The sequence below is a fragment of the Cynocephalus volans genome, chromosome 14 (assembly GCF_027409185.1).
Source record: "Cynocephalus volans isolate mCynVol1 chromosome 14, mCynVol1.pri, whole genome shotgun sequence".
In the NCBI taxonomy this organism is placed as follows: Eukaryota; Metazoa; Chordata; class Mammalia; order Dermoptera; family Cynocephalidae; genus Cynocephalus; species Cynocephalus volans.
The window spans coordinates 37,401,524-37,421,928 of NC_084473.1; the positions used below are offsets into that span (position 1 = coordinate 37,401,524).

General features: G+C 41.3%; 2 protein-coding genes across 2 annotated transcripts in view; one reads left to right on the forward strand and one right to left on the reverse strand.

The window, feature by feature from the left end:
- Positions 1 to 8,788: 8,788 nt before the first annotated feature.
- LOC134362501 (uncharacterized) lies at positions 8,789 to 9,379 on the reverse strand. Its single transcript, XM_063077763.1, has one exon. The coding sequence runs from the start codon at positions 9,377 to 9,379 to the stop codon at positions 8,789 to 8,791; it is 591 nt and encodes a 196-aa protein (XP_062933833.1).
- Positions 9,378 to 20,405, forward strand: part of TMEM178A (transmembrane protein 178A) — a 57,082-nt gene continuing 46,054 nt past the window's right edge. Inside the window, exon 1 of the mRNA XM_063077572.1 lies at positions 9,378 to 9,777. Coding sequence (XP_062933642.1) covers positions 9,378 to 9,777 — 400 coding nt within the window. The remainder of the gene's footprint in view (positions 9,778 to 20,405) is intronic.

The window sequence follows — 20,405 nt, forward strand, 5'->3', positions numbered from 1 at the left end:
TGACCTGTGCCTACCTCTTGGTGTGTTGCTTATTTTGTACAGCTTTTACCTATAGATTTATAGAATAATAATAGTCCATAGCCAGCGTTTCGTGATCATGTACTATTTTCTGTTGTCAATTCTTTTTTCTTTGTCTTGAGAGTACTTTCTATAGCTCCTCTTTTCTAAATTTCCTTTCAGATCCCAGGAACCTCAGACAGCCATAGTAATGATCCTGGCTATATTCTGGATTGACCTCCCCTTTCAGGATTCCATAGTTTGCTGTCACTGCTACCAATTATAACATTTAAAAAGGGGCCCTATAAACCTAGTTAACAGTACTGCTGTGAGAGCCATTTTAAATTCTTATTTTATTGACAGAAAGAATCTGGGCTTTTTTTTGCAAAAATGGTTGATATAAAAAAAAGTAAACTGCTGAGAGAATGGAAAAAGCAAGGAATTAAAAGTATGCCCACAGAATGGAAGACCAAGACAGCCAGTCACCTTTCAGGAAGGGAAATTGAGGAATTAAAGAATTTCCCTAAATGCCCAGAAAGCAGCCTTTTCTATTTGGGATTAAACTTCAGTGTTCTAAACTTCAGGAATTTCTTTTGGCTAAATACAAGGCTTCTTAGGAGAGAATCCCTTTCTGTTTTGTTTGGGTTTCAGCAGGGTTCATGAAGGCACATGGCGACTTGGCTGGAAAACACTAAGAGACATCTCTCCCACTGCCAACCCCCTCCCTGACTTGCCACTCACATAATTTGGGGCTCTCAATCATATGCAGATCGCAGACACCAGATAAATTAGGCAGATGGAACTCATACATCAAAACCACCTACTTGGATTCCTTTTAGGCCATTGGTGCATTTCCTCTCTCTCTTTTTTAATCAGCCTCATAAATCTGACCCTGACAAGGTCCTGCCTCTCCATACCATAGTCAGAGGTGAAATGCTAATTTGTCCCCAGCTTTCATTTGCTTCTCCACTTGAGAGACCATCAATGCCATGTGGAGCCCATTCATTACAGGGGCTCAGGTGTGGCCATGGGGAGATGTGGGCAAGTCCTGCCAAAAGACAGAACTCCTTCCAAAAGAACAGGATGGTTCTCCAAGCACTGTGCACATCAGATGATTACACTCCATGGAGCCTGATGAAAATTCTGGCATGCCGAGAGCTGTAAAGAATGCAGCACATTGTTAGGTATTCTTCGCAGGATCTGGTTCATAATAGCTATTCACGAATTGCCTAATGATTACCTGGACTCAAGTAATTTTTCAAGGGGTTTATTCAAATCAAGAATTGGAGACAAAAACAGCATTGTCCAGGGAGGTGACCTTGCTCTCTGAAGAAGGGGCCAACTGCCTATGGACTTATGTTGAATTTACTGTTTTCAGGGACATCTGACTCGATCTTTGTTTCCTAGTCTTGACAAGGAGAATCTAGAATACTGATCTAGCTCAGGTGGGCAGAGTGTGCATTTTCCCTCACTGTGGAGAACTGCCTTCTGACTTCCAGCAGTTGCATCATCTTTGCTGGGTTGTGGGTCTTTCTTGAGTTCATGCCCTTTCCTTCTGCTCTTCTTGGAGGGAGGCTGCATCTTTTTCTTTTGCCCAGAAGTTGTTCACAATTGGCTTAATGTCCCCTTGTCCTTTCAGGGCTTCCCTTGTTTCTTGTTTGGAGAGGGGAAGGTCCAGGAACTCCCTTTACTCCCCCAACATGATTTGCACCTGTAAAATGCAGTAGCTGTGGGCAGTCATTTTCTGCAGAGGCCTTTCTATCTAGTCCATTTTAAAGACCTTGAGAAATGGAGATACCTTATCGTACTCTGGCAGCTTATTTCTGCTATTCACAGAACAGCATTAAACCCCTTTTATGGACTCATAACAAAATAGCCTATTGAAAGAGCATAATGGTTTCTTGTACTTTTGAATGCTCATCACTACCAATGCTACAGATGATTTATGTTTTTAGGGGCCTTGTGGTAGGCATTCTTGCTTTTCACTGGGCACAATCCTCGGGAGAGTAATGTTCTATACCTCATCCACAACTATGGCTGGCAAATGTGAGCAGTCACCAAATATTATTGTTGGAGATGATAAATGACAGCATTGACAACAGCTGTCATTTATATATTGGGCATTTATTAAGTCAGCCTTTACATTCATTATGTTGATTAGTGCTTTGTATTCATTATCTATTTGGATTCTCCTAACATCCATAAGAAGGATATTACTGCTCTCATCCCCATTTCACAGAATTGGATAAGTCACTTCCCTTGCCCCCAAATTTGAACCCAAGTCTCTCTGACTCCTCATCCCAGACTTTATATTGTCCTGTTGCTGAGTCATCATAGCATATTATTAGATTCCCATGTTGTATTAGTTCTTTTTGTTGCTCAGAACAGAATACTGAAAATTGGGTAATTTATAAGAAAATTAAATGTATTTCTTACAGTTTTGGAGGCTGGAAAGTCCAAAGTCATGGTGTACATCTGGTGAGGGTCTTCTTCTCGGTGGCAGGTTTCTACAGAGTCCCATGCTGACTCAGAATGTCACATGATGAGGAGGGGGAAGAACACATGTTAATGTGCTCACTTGTTCTCTTTATAAAGCCACCAGTCCACACCCATAATAACCCATTAAACCATTAACCCATTCCTCCATGAATGGGTCAATCCATTCATGAGAGCATAGTCCTCATGACCCAATTACCTCTTAAAGGCCCCACCTTTCAACACTGCCACATTGGGAATCAAGCTCCCACATGAGATTTGGAGGGGACAAACATTCAGACCATAGCACCTGTCTTGGCTTTGGGGACATACATTTTCTTGGTTTCCCCCCTATTTTCCTTCTAGGTCTCCTTTGTGACACCTCCTCCCCTAATGGAGCTCTAAATGCTCAAGTGCCTTAGAGTCTGGACCCAGACCTCCTAGATTTTCTAGCTACGCTTTCCCCTATTTAAGCTCATCAAGCTCCAGGGACTTAAACATCAATATGCATATATCACCTAAATACATGTGACATCTCTGAAATCTAAATCTCTAGTCCAGACTACTTCCCTTACTCTCAGATTCATATAGCCAACTGCCTCTCCAACTGAGATTCTAAATGGCAACTCAAACTCAACATGCCCCAAACAGATCTTTTTACTTCTTCCCCTAAGTACATTTCTCCCCTAGTCATTCCCTTTCAGTACATGGTACCACCATTGAAGCTCTAAAACCAGAAATGTAGCATGGTTCTCAATTTCTCCTTTCCCTCATCTGGACTCACAGTAATTCTGAGTTGAACCTCCACCTACTTCTCTGTTTCCACTGTTGCCTCCTTCGTCCAAGTTACTAGTTCCCCCTGTCTGGATGATTGCAATACCCTCTTGACTGGTTTCCCTGCCACATCCAGCCCCAATCCATTTTTTACATAGCCCTCTGAGTAACATTTAAAAACATTAATCAATTCATGCCCCTCCCCTTTGAAGAGTTTTATGCTTAAAACTTTTCAAAGATTTTTTTTTTTTGACTAACCTCTGATCTCCATTGTATGGCCTTCAAGGCTTTGCATGATCTGGTGTTGACTAACTCTGAAACTTTATCTCATGCCATTCCCCTCCTCATTCACTATTCTCTAGCCACAGTGGTCTCTTTTCAGTTCCTCGGTGATGATAAAGCTCTTTCATGCCTCAGGATCTTTGCACTGACTATTCCCCCTGCCTGGAATTCTCTCTCCCTGGCCCATGGATGCTCAATAATGTTAACTGAATAAGTGAGAACAGTAGACTGCCTCTCTTATTTGAATACTATAAATAATAAGTAATATGGAAAAAAATCATGTATCATTAATAAAATATTTAGCCATTTGTATTTATGACATTTAAATTGTGTAGTCTTAATATAATAGACCTATGAATTTTCTGAAACAGTTTTATGAATTTGCATGGAGGGAGAAGGAAGCGGGAGGAATATATTTAGCATGTGATAATCATGAATCATTAATCCTGTGAGGAAGATGTTGATGTTCCTGTTTTTTAGAACTTAGGTGGTTTGGGAGTTTAGATAATTCTCTAAAGGCACACAGGTAGAAAGCAGTGGATAGGAATTTACAGGTGCTTTGACACCAGCACCCATGTACGCTCCCCAGGTCCTGGTAACTTTGAGCAGACAAAGCTGAGAGAGAAGATTTGAAGGTAGAAGACGGGAGATGTCTGGAAATGCTGGATTTTTGGTCATCTGGGCAGCATCACGGGCAGCTGTGAATCAGAGACACTGGATATCTTAGTGATATTGAATTCTGCTTTGGTTGTCAAACACGGCCTGAATGAGCTGAATTAGACCCAAACTTCAAAACCTAGTATCTGTACACACAGATAAGGTGGTGAATACAGTTAGGTATGGCAATTAATGATCCACCATCTGCTAAAACATCACACTTTGAGTGGGACTTAACATGGTTATGGGTTTCTTTGAACATTTTTTTCCCCCACCATATGTGCTTAACGGCTCCAAAAAGGAAACAGCTTAATCCAGGAATGTGAAAAAGAATGGTGACATTCTGTGGTGTGTCAGTGAAATGAGAAACTTATCAGGCAACATCTATTTTGAGGGTTTCATGGTATTTTATGGTTCCAGACTTCCAGTCAGTGACAAAAAGGCATTGCCAAGATGGCTTACCTCATGTGGGGGGTATAGAAGGGCACCATGTAGGTGCTACTGTTAAAATGTACTTCTGGCTTTGCCCTGGACTGAGTGGGCACAAATACAGAAAATACTCCTTTTCCTCCACAGCCTAACTGAGGTAGCATCTATTCTGCTTGGCCTACCCCTATTTTTGCCAATGGAAATTAATGTCTCTGTACTAGGTTTTCTTAGTTTCCTTTGTTTATACCTCTGTGACAGCACTTATCCAGGCTGTCCTTCTTGGTAGCTTATTGCATTTTTATCTTCCTCCGCCACCAGCCTAAAGCTCCCTGAGGGCACAGTCCATGTTTCACTCATCTTTCCATAATCCAACAGGACATAGCACAGTAACTTACATTGGTGGTGCTCAATATATGCTGTTAAAGTAGAATTGTTTTAAGAGAGCAATTTAGAGTGTTGACTTTAACATCAGATACTCAAATTATTTGCAGAGATGATATATTATAGATTACCAATAAAATTAACTATATCCTTATAATAAATGCTGAAAAAAATGTCTGATATTACCAAGAAAAAATATTCCATAGCACTTACAAAAGATAGTGCATGGTTTTGATTAATCTGCATAGTCTAAATTGCAGAACCCGAATGTTTGAAATGAGGAAGGTCTTTCAGTCTTTGCTTTTAGTCTTGGCACTAGGGCAAAAGGTTGAAAGTCTTTTAAAATATTCATGGTTAACATGGTTAGCTTAGCATAGGTATGCCAATAAATCATTGCCATAGCTCTGTAATAATTGAAGATCTTTGTGTGTGTGTCTGAGTGTGTGCATTGACTTTTTTTTTTTAGAGATATAAGAGTACTTGAAAAAGTTCATGGAAAAATAGAATTAAAAGATAGTATGAATCTTTCCATGAACTCGTATTTATTTAAAGAACTTCCTGACTGTAAAGAGAAGTATGAAGAATATAATAAAGCACCTAGATATTATGTTGGAAGAAAGAAAAGTATTTTGTTTTCTAAATATTTAAGCATGGCCAAAACATCAGTTGTGATGTTTAAATGCTATAGAATACTGACAGTAACAAAAGACACTAGAGTAATATAGTGGATAATTCTCTCTAACTTAGAAAGGAGTGTTGGAAGCTGAAAGATAACATGATCGAAGTCACATTTGAAGAAGATGCATTTGGTAACGGTATCCAGGATAACCACAAGAAGGGTTGATTCTGGGATCATGTGGGCCAAGGAGGAAGCTATAATAATATTCCAGACATGAGGCGATAGAGGCACAGCAATAGAAAATGGTGGAATTGTAGAGGAAGGAGTGGATATAAAAGACATTTCAAAGGAAAAATCTCTACGACTTTGTGAATGTAATAGATAATCATCTAAAATATTGAGTCTGAGTGACCTAAGTGACTTGCTAACAATAGAGAAAGAGAAGTTGGGAGGGGCGGCTGGGCCATAGGGAAACACGAGAGTTTAGTCTTGGGCATGTTGAGTTCAATAAGATAGTGAGATACCCAGGTGGAAATTCTACGGCTCTATCCCTGTCATTTAGGATGCTGTTGTTTATTGACGGGTACATTGGGGATATTCGATCTGGAGATGACAGAGAAACTTAAGACAAATGAAGAACAAGCAGAGTTTGAAAATGTCGAGGTCACAGCACAGCTGAAGCTGAGACATGCCACAGTGCTCTGGCTGGATATTCGATCTCCCATCATCTTGACTTCATGCCAGGGTAAATGTCCTATTAGGCTGACTGTATTCTGGCTTAGATTTCTGCTTCCACTCATCGGTAAGTATCTAGCTTGTAGTCAGCCATTAGAACATGCCAACTTTATTTTTTTAAAGTGTAGTAAAAAAACCCAAAAACTTACTCCACGGGGGCCCAGAATATTGAAGGCTCCAAATTTGTAAGCTAGATATACAAATCAAAGAAGTGTATTTTGACTGTAATGCCAATATCTCTAACATGATCCTCTTGGCAAAGTTAACTCATCCTTTGAGAACTAACTCAAAAGTTACTGTCTGTAAGTAGCCCGCCTGACTCCTCCAGGCAGTTAGTCTTTTCACCATCCATGTTCCCACAACCCTTTGTTCTTATTTCTACTGAAGCACTTGCCTCTTGTTCTGTCTATGTGTCTGTTTCTTGCTACCAAGCTGGGAGCATCTTGAAGATGGGAACCATTTATTCATCGTTGTATTTCTCACTCCCCTAATGGAGTGGGGCTTAGTGGGTGACAGGTCATTGTTGGAAATACCCAAAAGAGAAACTTTAAAAATATGGCTGGGGCTATGTGCTGTTGTTGTAGCAAAGCCTGTGTACACATCATATGTCACATCCCTGCCAACGCTGTTAATGCTGCACCAGCAGAGGCAGTGCTCTCATTACGTACTGCTGGCCCATATTTGTAATGTGTGACATTTTTTATGAAATACTGTCAAGGGCAATCCATCATATAGTAACCGTTGGATTATATGCTGAGGCTGGTCTTAAACACAGACTAAATGAACTTCAAGGATAATGCTATTTTCTAAGAAAGATAGGATCAAAGAGTTCCGAAAAGGAAAATAAGGCAAAACAGTATGTTCTTTTAAGTTAAACAAAAGTGCCTGAAAAAGAGGTTTCCATCTGTCCAGTTGGGGACGGGGTTATTGTGTGAAGATGATCAGGTGGCTCTGAAATGTGGCTGAATATTATTTCTTATAGTAGAACAGGTGAGGACTTGAAAAGGAGATGAGTACTTGCTAAAGGTTTAACAATCTTTGGGACTTGCAAGGTTTGTAATTACTTTATCTCAAGTGGCTTTTTTAAAAAAATAAAAGGACACACGACAACTTGAGTAAATTCCAGATGTCAACTGTGAACTCACAGTTAAAGGCATTCTCTCTGTGTATCCATAAAGGTCTAGGATTTTACACGTATTATAGAGTATAAATAAAAGAAAGCTTCTAAGTCTCATCATTTTTGTGTAAATCCAGATAAGACTCCTTTGATGAGCTTAGCATTTCCTGTTAAGGAAAAGCTTATAGGTGAGAGGAGCACTAAAATTATAATTCTTTGTCTTCCTTAATTAGACTAGAGCTCACCACAGATCTTGCTGAAGCTGTGAGAAAATCCAAGAAATAATTCACATTGTCAGGTCAGCAGAAATGGGCATGGGGGTCCTATATGACTGAAGGGTTTGCTTTAGCGATCAATCTGTGAACTGAACAGCTCAGTAGAGGTACACAGTCTTCATAGGAAATATACCCTCTGAAGATGCTGAGCACAAACAGCAATGAAAATAAACCCCAGCAAGATCCTTATAGCACCTTTACAGAAGTCATTCCAGAGGAAGTACATAAATCACATTAATACCAATTGATGTGGGGCACTAATTAATAAGTCCCATTAAATCATGTAGTAATGACATTTAGCATCTAATGAATACCTCACAATCTCTTGATCATTAATATTTCATAGCATAAGAACACATACAAGAATTGCCATCCTTGGGCTCATGCAGCATGATTTTCTGTCTCTGACATGGCCCCAAGGACATTAAGTGGCAAAGGGTATTGCACCTCTGTTGTACAGACTATACACATAAGCAATTAACTCTTAGTACCCTGGGTCCTAACATTTCCTCCTTTTAGAAAATGTGAATCTGCCTGCCTTTCTTGGAATTAACATCTGTGACTGCCGAGTGTTCTGGAAGAACAGAACCAAGCTCAGATGCTGACCCTGGTGGGTAGCTCTGCTTTGCTCTTGACCTTCCTGGCCCATGCGAGAAACGTGCTCAGGAGAAAACCATTACTTTGATCTATTACTGGGGGCTTTCTTTATTCAAAGGCAATAATCATCTCACAGAGCAGGTACCACTGCAAAGGGTTATTGATCCTATGCTCTTCTAGAAATTCCAGGAGGCCGTCACTCTGGCGAGAGCTGGAGGTGGTCAACGAAAAAGAAGTCCATCCCAGAGCAGGCTGCAACGAAGTGGGAGAAAAATCTCTGGCCATCGTTCTGTCGCTCCAGTGACACTCGGTGTCCTCTTTCAGAAGAGGGACTGGAGCAGAGAGAACGCTTAGAGGCTGCAATAGGAGTGAGAGACAGAGAGCGAGGACAGAGAGCTGCCAAGGGGTGTAGGAGGCTGCGTCCCTCCGGCGGCAGGAGAAGGTGCCAGATCAAGATTCCGAAGAGTTCACCACCCTCACGCAGCCCGGCCTGGATGGGGTTCGCTCCTGGGTACAATACGGGACACTGATCAAAATCAACTTGGACAAGTGACAAGATTGAGTGTGATGCTGGCGGATGTCTTTTAAGGTCGTTGGAGGGGAGAGGGCGGGAGGCGGCGTGCTCTGGGGTAGGTGGAGAGTGGCGTCGAGTCCCGGGCGGGGATATAAAGGCACCAGCAGCCGGGAAGCGGAGGGACAAAGTGAGGGGGTGGGGGGCAAGAGCGAGAGGAGGAGTTGAAGAAAAGTGAGGGGAAAGTAGGGACGGGGTTCCAGGGGGAGAGGAGGACGAGAGACAGCAAAGTGAGGGCGGCGAGAGGGACTCAGAAGGGAAGGGGGTCGCCGAGGCACCGGCGCGCTGCCGGCCGTGGAGGCGGGGCGAGGGGCGAGGGGCGCGGGGCGCGGGGCGCGGGGCGGGGGGCAGGGCGCGGGGGGCGGTGGGGGCGGGGGGGAGGGCGGGCGCCGAGGAGCGCCGAGGCCAAGTGCATTGTGTCTGGCGGCGGCGCGGAGCCCACCGGCGGCTGCGGCGGGGCGGGGAGCCATGGAGCCGCGGGCGCTCGTCACGGCGCTCAGCCTCGGCCTCAGCCTCTGCTCCCTGGGGCTGCTCGTCACGGCCATCTTCACCGACCACTGGTACGAGACCGACCCCCGGCGCCACAAGGAGAGCTGCGAGCGCAGCCGCGCCGGCGCCGACCCCCCGGACCAGAAGAACCGGCTGATGCCGCTGTCGCACCTGCCGCTGCGGGACTCGCCCCCGCTGGGGCGCCGGCTGCTCCCGGGCGGCCCGGGGCGCGCCGACCCCGAGTCCTGGCGCTCGCTGCTGGGGCTCGGCGGGCTGGACGCCGAATGCGGCCGGCCGCTCTTCGCCACCTACGCGGGCCTCTGGAGGAAGTGCTACTTCCTGGGCATCGACCGGGACATCGACACCCTCGTCCTGAAAGGTGAGTGGCGGGCGGGCGCGTGCAGCGCAGCCCGCGGCTCCCCAGGGCGCGCCTGTCCCCGCGGCCACCCCCGGCCGCGGCCCCGCGCTGCGCTCCCCGGCGCGTTCTGTCCCCCCGCCCCGCCGCCTCCTTTCTTTATCCCTCTCCTTTCTTTTCTTCCATTCCTCCCTTCTCTCTCTCTCTCCCTCTTCGTTCTGTCCACGACTCTTCTTTCTTCCTCAACCTCCCCTTCCTCCCCCGTTCCCTCAAGTCTGTGCTTTATCGACCTCGCCTCTATCTCCGTCTCCGTGCCTTCGCCTCCCTCTCTCCCTCCTCTTTTCCTGTCCTCGTCCCTCTCGTCTTTGTACACCTGCCTGACTTGGAATGCATGGCTGTATTTTCTTGACGCTGCTCCCCATGAGGGTGAGAGTCAAAAAGGCTCGACCTTTCCTGATCGGGCTCCTTCCCGATTCAAGTTGTGCTTTCCTTTTAGAAATAGCCTTTGGAAGAAAAGTGCAAACCTCAGAAGAGGGGGCAAAGGGCTGTCGCTTGCATTGTGCTGATGTTGGTATCAGACCGAGCTGATGTGGTCATCCCAGCCTGGCGGGCTGATGAGGAGCTAGAGAAGCCGGGGAGCCTTCCTCCAGACACCCAAAGTGCAGCGTTTATGTGGGTTAGACTTCGGATACCAGTCATTCTCTGGTGGAAGCATCTGGAGGCAGATAGGGCACCTACTTTTTTTCAGTCTTCCTAATGACTCCCACCCCAGGCCCTCCTCAGTGTCTAGGCACACCCCAGGGAGCTGAGGAGACAAAATGCTCAAGCCCCTTAAGGTAGATCATTCCAGACTTGGGCATGGAGTGTACTTGTCACTCTCTGTTTGTGATACCTTGTAAGGTTGTTTTGGTTGTTGTTTTGTTATTTGGCACTGAGTTGTAGAGCATCAATTTGTTCTTCTGAAATCTGTGCAATACCTAGCTCCTATGCAAGTGATCAGAGAGTTTGAATTTCTTTTTTTTTTTTTGTAATCCCATTCATATAAAAATATTTAATGTGACAGTTCTATTTGCGAAGCTTCCTTTAACTTTAAGAACGACCCTTAATATAATTTTTTTCCTTCTGTAATGAAAAAAACATAAACCTCTCCTCTCCTGGACTCATTATTACAAGAAAAAAAAGTCCCAAATCAGTACACTTTAATATTTAGTAGCCATTCAGAAAAGCAAATGAACAAATTTGTGTTGAATTACAGGTTGGAATGGAATTACATAGAAAGGAGGAGGTTAATAAAGTGTTGGCCTTTAGTGTCTTGTTAGTTGGCATATTCTTCATTTCTCAAACATGTCAACTTCCTCCTTCCCATGGCTACCTCAGCTGGGGACTGCCATCCTAAATCTGTCTGTGCATGGAAGGACTCCAGTACTTTTGGGGTAATCGGGTGCTGTTATCTTCCTTTGGGAAGTGCACTTTTTTCTTTCCTCTCCCAGCTTGCATCCAAATCTGATTTCTTCTCATGAAGATGCTGCATAATTAATTCTGATAGCAGCATAGTACATGAACAAACTGTAAAAGCTGAATTTGGAGGCTCAGTTATGGAATACTCATTTAGGAAAGGCAAATTTGAAAGCAAAGCAATGTAATCTTTCTTTGGAAATGACAGAACTGCATTTCTTTACACCCTTTCTATGCCTAGAGTATTTGATTGCATGTAAATTGGATGTAGAGTAATGCCTGAAACAGCAGGGCAGAGTCCACCCCATGGTAGCAGAGAGACCCCACAGGACACTGCGCAACACCTCTGGAAATGCCCTAGCTAGCTGAGGTGCCCGGCTTCTAGGCAGTCCAGAATCAAATAATCCTAGAGGTGGAAGTACTTTAGAAATCACTGGATCCAACCTTCCACTTATTGTTCAAACTCCCTTCTACAGTCTTTCTGGCAATCTTTCAGTGCCCAGTACTTCCATAAGACAGAACGCACATACTGGTTAAAAGAACTAGATTTTTCTAGTTATTAATGCATATCTTAGGTGAAAACAATCTTAGATTTATAATATTGATGGTGTCTAGCTAACCCTTTGCGTACAGTACCGAAGTATTCTAGGCTATAGAAGACATGGGCTCCATTGCTGGCTCTTTCTAAATTGCAGTGTGTTCTCCAAGTATCCAGGCTTCATTGGCCTCTAGTTTCCTTGTCTGTAGTGTTAGGAAGGCTGACTACTCCACAGAGAATTTTCTAGTTTTTAAAACCTGTCATTTGTTGTAATAATAACAATGTAAATTTGGCTTCCTGGGAAGTTAATGAGCTGACACTACTATGATGAGTTTGGAGAAAAGGACGGTCTCTGTCACTTTATAGGATCATAATCTGTTTGGGAGATGGCCAGAAATGGTTCGAATACTTTCAACATTGCTATTAACGTACCTTGGGCTAGTTATATAACTCTTCTGGATCTCAGTTTCATCATCTGTGAAATGAATGGGTGACATGAACAGCTTTAAAATTCTGATTCTAAGAATGATTTGAGAAAAAAATGTCACCAACATTTTCCTACCTCAAACAGATGATTTTGGCACCCATATTAGGTAAACATTATTACCTTTGTTTTGGCATCTGACATTAGTGGCTGTGTATGAATTTATTAAATGAGACATATAAAACTAGAAATTGACATTATATCTAATTTAATGATTTGGGTAACTAGAGTCCTAAGGTCTAGTCTTACTTTGTTCTCTGAAGTATCTTGTTTATGAATCCTACCATCGTTTAGAAATTTTAATAATACAAAATGAAGAAAAGTTGACTCAAATGGCAGAGTGGGGAGGGGTGGGAAAGGGGCACAAAGAACTTCCTGACATGTTTAGTGAGCTTTTGAGAGGAAAAGAGGTCACCCTTTTTTCCTGTGGACCTAGAGGGCAAAGTCAGGGGGAAGGCGAAGGTTGCAGAGAGGAAAATATAGAGTTGATAATATGGAAAATGTTTTCACAGTTGGAATTGTTTGCATTTCCTATTACTGGAGGCAAGACATATATTTCTGACAGATGTAGAGGAGATATAAAAATATGATGTGGGCAATAAGAGATTAATTTAGAAATGATATGTATAGAGTCTATAGTATTAATCTACTTAAGAGAAATCAAAGGAGCCAGAAAAGCATTGATCTCAATGGGAAATCATCAAATTCTAGTTTTCACCCTCTTGTTATGATTCTAGCTCAATTCTACCTAGCTCAGACCCTGGAAGGATCAAGGTTGGACCTCCAACCAGGACCTTCAACAAGAATGGAGATAAAGTTATTAATAAACCCATTAACAACTGACACTAGAACCCTATGCTGCTCTACCAGGCTGACAAAGAACCATTCACAAGCACAGTTTGAATACAGTTGTTTTACCATCAGGAAGTTCTCTTAATAACATTATATTGACCAGTCCACATTTCCCTATCTTGCTTATTGGGATAACATGAGAATTTTATCAAATACTTTGGAGATATTAGGCTCACACTGTGTTTCAGTAGTTTCCTATCCAATTCAATAAATGCTCATTGAAAACCTGTTACGTGTAAGGTAACACTAGGAAGATTTTGGCTATACGAAATCTTTTATGTTTGAATTGGTCAGTTGACTCTAAATTATTCTTCCATATATGCTCTTCTTGAAGCACTGGCTAACTTTTAATGCTAAGAAAGCTTTGCTGGTCAAAGTAAGTATGAGAAGTAAGGCTCTGAGAAGTATGCACAAGAAGTCATCCTCCACAATGACAGGGCTGGAATAGTTGAGGGAGCCTTGTGGTAGGATCTTGAACATAATAGACTTACAGTTTAGGGCTTCAGGTCCTTCCATGCCACTGGGAATGTAGGGGGTTTGAAAGAAGCCTTTGTATGTAAAAAATCACAGAAAGCTTATAAGGCAAGTGCGTGTGGCATGGTTTAATATAAGGATCCCAGGAAATGAGAGGAGATGACCTAAAGATAAGTTCTTCATTCATTCATTCATTCATTCATTCATTCATTCATCCATTCATCCATCCATCCATTCATCCATCCATTTATTTATTCAACAAATAGGTATTGAAGTGTCAGGTATTGTTCTAGGTGTAGAGGATATAGGAATGAACAAAATGGATAAAAATTCCTGCCTTCAGAGAGTTTATTTCAGGTAGTGGAGTTTGTATTTTCTAGTGGATTGTATAGTAACTATTCTGAATAAGTTATGGGAAGACTACCTGACTAGAGCGGGAGAGCACTTTGGGGAGGCTGATAGCACTGGTGAGTAAATGACAGAAAATACGGTGCAAAGTGATGGAGTGCTGCACCCTTTGGGGGGCTCCCAGTCATTCTGTTCCAAGCGCAATATATGCATTTCAACTACTGGATCAACAGTGGGATAGGTGGACAGATGGAAACATTATATTATGTTAGTTGGAGACATTTTATAATGCTTCTTTCAGTTATTGAAAACACTGACTTTAATAAATAAACATTGATGAGATTTGTGAATACATTATATAGAACTCTGGAGAAATCAATTTTGAACAGGAGTCAGAGTCGTTGAAATTATATTGGGAATTCCAACTGTTCTACTAGCCTTAACTTTAACTTTTTTTTTTTTTAATTAAAAAATTTCATTAAAAACAGTTAACATTACTTTTCAAATATATGTACTTTGTGCATGTAAATCAAATTCTAGTACTATATAGTGCCTGCAAAAAAAAAGAAAAAAAAAGGGAAATTGATGTTTAGTGTTTTGTTTTCATGAAATTCAAAATGATAGGATTTCAGAAATGTAAAGATTATAATTATGTATTCATATTAACTTGTATAAGTCATTTGGGATTGAATTGTTCAAATTTGAAATAAAATATGTCCTTGTGGTTTCAGAAGCATTTTTCCTCTCATAAGATAAACAAAGATATCAAAGACAGTGGGGCATTAATACTTTGTCATTTTGCTCTCTGTAAGAAAAGGAAAGTAAGAGATTTGGTAGGAATTCATTGGCTCTGCTCTTTACTCTGCTAATGATTTATCTGCTTCCCCTGTTGCTTATTCTCCATGAAATTAATAGTCTGTACAGGACCCACCAAGTTCTACCTGACACAGAAATAGATTGATGATTTTCTTCAGCTCATTTGTAGACCAAAGTATCATTTGTGTTAGAATAATTATCTCCCAAGAGCAGATATATCTGGGGAAGCTGAGAGGCTAGCACTGTTTCTCCTCCTGTGAACCCAGTAGTTCACAGATTGTTCTTAGACTTTCTCTTGGGCTAGAAAATGCTGCTGGTGAAGGGATTCCTCAGTTTTGGGAATGCTGAGGGTGTGTTTTTTTTGTGTTTTTTTTTTTTTTTCTGTCTTTACTTCTCAAGGCATTACCCTATGTAATTTATATTTATTCATTTTTTAAACTACGTACATGGACTATAGTAACATATACATAATAAAATATAGACAAAAGCACATTTTGAAGGGACGTGGTACTAAATAGATAGAAAAACAACTGTTTTCATCCCACCTTTGAAAGAATTGCTTGTGCACCCCCAGCATGTACACACCCCACCTTCAAGACTGCTTCTTTCCCTGATCATGAGCAGAGCCAAGACTCTCATCTGGGCAGAGGAAGGAGCGATTTTTTTTTCTATCATTGCTGAAATTTATTTTTGGTGGGTATCCCAGTGCACTGATATATCACACACATTTTTCTTGCACAGAGGAGAGAAGATACATTTTATTTCTGTATGAATTCTGATAATAGGTACAGTATTAAACAAGCTCTTTTTGATTAAACAACTGATAGCTCATACTACCAACTCTTAATGGCTCGATTTGTAGTTTTGTCTTGTCCCACAGTGGGTTGAGGCCGAAGATACCCAAGTATGATATTCTGTGTTTCAACACATTCTATTGCTAACACTCAATGAAGGTTATCTTGAACAGAAATTAAATTCTTGCCACTCAGCCATCAAAATAAGATACTTGCTTCCATTCTTACCACACAAGAATTGTCTTTTAAAAGCAATTTATAAGCACAAAAGTGGATGGTGCTTTAGGTTGTTTGTGATCATAATTGCCAGAATCAATGACATTTTCATTCACCTGTCTCATAGATAACATTTAGTAATGGCCTTGAGGGGAAAAATAGAAGAGTTTTTGCTATGTCATAGAAAGTTCACATCCAATTATACCCGAATCGCTGTGGTTTTTTTCTTAGCTACTGATTTTTCATCTTCAAAGCTCAAAAAGAGCCCTCAAACCCCATCAGGCAGACTGCTCATAATTGCAAGTATTCTTGATTGCCATAAAAGATAAGCTTTTGTTGGGGGAGCATCTGGACGTTACATTCCACGGAGGGAGTAACCCAGACACCCAGTGTCAATGCTAAGTGTGAGATCCTCAGGAGTGCAAACATTGGAGGAATTCAGGCGGGTCACGCGGTTTTAGCAACAGTTACCAAGAATAAGCTCTCCTTTCGTGTCTGTGTACATCTGCAGTGCTGTGTACTCCAGATTATCAGATTATAATCACAGATTATTAATCTGACCCCTCTGCCAGGCAAACCATGACCTTGTTCCCTGAGCCCACCTTTCTTGTGTCCACCTTAGCTTTCAGAGAAGTTCCACTGTCCTTTACTTCTCAATTGTGTGAACATCTGGGATCCATTTTCTTATATTATTTGCTAGTTAAAAGAATAAAAATAATCAGATTTGGTCTGATCATTCTCTTTACTTCCCATCCCCTCCCAATAGTAACTGGTGGGATGGAAGATAAAAGTAGAAAACAACCAAATTGGAGGACTGGCAATAACATAAATGACAAATGTGTTTCCTTTGGAGTAGAACCTTAGCTCAGTATTTTGGGATAATTCAGATAAGATCATTTTAAACGTGTAAACTGGCTTTAGGTTTAAAAAAATGTGTTTTATCTGCAGTTATTATTTTTCAAAAACATCACACCATTGATATTGTCTAAAGCTTTGCATTACTGGTTATAAAGATTTTTATCAAAATAAAGGCATTTGTAGATAGAAATTTGGACTTTATCTTCCAAACTGGGTAAAATTTATGACTGTTTATTGTTTTTGCTCTCAGTGTTTCCCTGTGGTTAAAAGTGATTGCAGTGATTAATCTGTTTTATTGCAAGTTTTAACTAAAAGAACGTAACTGAACTTCTTGGAGCATGAGAGAGTCGGCGTCGGCCCATCATGAAGCTGACAGCCTTTGTTTGCTGCAGAGTAACGGGAAACTACATGCTGCACTCCATCTTTCTTGTAACTCAGCCAGATAAGCTGGTTGCAGACCAAACAATAATGTCATAGGGACACCCATCAGGGAATGCATTAGTGAGTGAAAAAAGGGGAACAATACAAACCATATTTTAGCTTCTGTTACCTTAAATTACTGAGGACAAGCTGAATTATTTTCTATAACTTGCTGCATGTCCCCCGGTGTTCAGACTTTTTAATATTTTGTTCATAGGTAAAAATCAATCAACTCATTTCTTCCCTAAGAATCTAAAGGATGTAATATGTTCCCTTTTGGTTTCTCCAAGTTATCTGACACTACACAGGTAGATAAGGAAGAGACTCCAGAAATATAAGTGGAAATTCTGGGTGTACAGATAATTCTAGAAGGCTTAATTGTCTCTTTCCAACAGGTCACTCAACTGCAAATCAACACTGATGCTTCCATCTGCCATGCAAATAGCCACTGACTTGCTAGGGTCTGTAACAGCAGAACAAGTAGGATGGGGGCTGTGGTGGGTGGGAGGCTATATTTGGCTTGCATTTCTTTCATCTACATTTCAAGGAATTTTTATTTTGTGTGGGGGATGTGATCATTTGCTTCACTCAACAATTAGTCATCAAATGTTACTGAGTGTTAGAAAAGAAATAAATGATTTTTAAAATAGGAGGCCGCTTAGTGGAAAACGGGTGCTAAGCCCTCTAGGTCTCTTGGTTGGTGCTTTGCCTAACCACACCCAGAGCAGTGAGGAAGGGGTGGGGGTGGGCTGTTGGTTGATTTGAGTTTGAATGCCTTTTTAAAGCTCTCACAATTTTTTTTTCTTTTTGTCTTTTTTTTGTGACCGGCCGCACCGCGCTCAGCCAGTGAGTGCACCGGCCATCCCTATATAGGACCCGAACCCGCGGCGGGAGCGCTAGCTGCGCTCCCAGAGCCGCACTCTTCCGAGTGCGCCACGGAGCGGCCCAAGCTCTCACAATTTTGAAAATACTTACAGTAATGTTTATAATTGTCATGGAATTTTAAGCATGTGCATCCTGTTAAGTATTACTCAGTGAAGTTATCCTGGGAAAATCAACAAAATTGATCACTTGTCATATGATTGAAAAATTGTGAAACAGATCATTAGAGCAACAATTTGACATAGCAGAAGAAGATGTGGGGGAGGGAAGCAAAAATTATAATGACCAATTGTAATAATTGAGCCAATGTCAATTGGAACTCAATATTTGTTTTATGCCACTTAAAATTAAGAATCATTTATTCCAGATGATTCAATCCTTAGCATCTAACATATTGTAGGAAAAGTTTGCTTAGTGTTCAGACAATGGAAATATTGGTTGAAGGAAGCGAAAACTCTCAAGTATTGGAAAATAAAGAGATAGGCTGAATTAAAGAGTGGCAGGAAAAGCAACAGTGACTGCTTACATGAATGGTTCTGAAAAATATTGTCTTTTTCTTCGTGTGTTTGAAATGAACAAAAGACACAAAAAAACTGTTTACTATTCAGGAGTAAAAGATAAAAATCCAACCAGCAGCTGTCTGCTGAAGAAGCATCAAAGTCATGTTTTATTTCCTTCCTTTTTTTCTCAAGGGTTACATTTCTGAAAGGAACTCAATTTGGTAGGAGGAAAATGGGTAAGCACACGTAGAATCAAAGATTCATAGAGTTGAAAGGAATTTCAAGCAGTGATCCTCACCTGATTTTTATACTATGATGTGCGTGATAGGTAGTTTGCACTTGCGCCACAAACTCTTGTCAATTCCAAGCAATTCCTAGCATACCAGCTCTAACTCCCTCCCGTCCTCTTTGAAAGCATATTATCAGAATGCCTGTGAGGAGGGGATGTCATTATCAGCATAACTGTGAATTGGTTTCAATTTATAAAACAGAGCATATCGTTGAGAGGGAGAAGGTCCTTTAATTTAGTATAGAAGAGGTGGGGGTGGAGACTTTTGGGATTATGTATTTTTTAGGTGTGGTGATTGTAGAGGGAGCTGATAGATATTGTGGGCATGGTTGCTTCAGTCCCCCAAAGTCATCCCTAGACACCACCCCTGATTTGGAAAATTGGTAGCTGTGTAAATAAAGTCATTACCTGTTCGTTCTCTAAACAGGTCCCAATATACCTGATTTGGGAATGTTAAAAAAAAAAAAAAAGACAGGAGAAATCATGAAAGGGCAGTTTTGTGTGCCCTCCAAATGTGACAGAGTTGTTGAAATAAATATGTGTGAGAGCCAGTGAGAGGTATTAAACAGAGTAGTTCTGTATTCTCTTAAGCCTGTATACAGATGATTTGGCAGTAGTATTCTGATTATGCCGTAGGGGAAATGGAATGCTTCTTATAAATAGACCCTAGATTTTCATTCTGAAAATTTGTGGCATAGGTGTTTTTTAGCACATGTTTTTATTTCTAAATTGTCACACAGTTCTAGTTTTAGCACTCTTCCAGTTCTATTTGCAGGTTAAAATGGCAAACATATATATATATATATATATATATATATATATTTTTTTTTTTTTTTTCCTGGTCATGTATTCTTCTATACATGTAGTTTTTTTTTGGAACTGTTTTTATTTCTAGAAAGGTGAGAAACAGCACCATTTCTGATCAGGTATAAAACATTATAATTTGGGTTGTGGGTATAAATTTTTAAAATTCAAATAAAAAAGTCCTTGATAAACATAGTCTACTCACTTAGGTGGGTTTATTTTTAAGGATCTTTCAGTGCCAAATAACCCATATAAAAATGGCTGAAACTACAAGGAAAATGTATTGTCATATATCAAGAAGTCTGGAGGAAGCCTGCACTCTGGCGAATTAAGAGATTCAAGGCTGTTGGGCTTTAGCTATTCCAACACTATTTTGCCTTGAGGCTTGTCTCTTCCTGGTCACAGCAATTTGAGTCACCTCATATGGCAGCAGTTCAAAGGCTAGGAAACAGGAAAGGCTGTGTCCCTTTTTTGATCCCTTTTTTTACAATAAATGTAATTTTCTCAGAAGTCTTCCAGCAGACTTCCCACAGGTCTCATTGGTCAGAATTATGTCACATGACCATTCCTAAGCCAATCCCTGGCAAGTGGAATGGAATTACCATGATACACTTATGCCAATCATGCTTCATCCCCTGGGGCTGGGGAAGGACCAGTTCTCCTCAGGAAGCACTCAGCTGCTTGACACCTAAACAAAATCTGGCTTCTGTTAGCCAAGGAAGAGTGGCTGCTGTGTACATAACCATAGAGCCTGCCACAGCAGCCATGTTCATATGGAAGTCTCATCCTACTATGGTCACTCCATAGTAGGACAAGATTGAGAGGGGAACTCAGATTTTCTGTTAGCTCTTCCAGATTTACCACTTTCTCCCTCTACATCCTGCCCTCACGGGCTCATGGACGTGCCCTAAAAGCCCTGTGC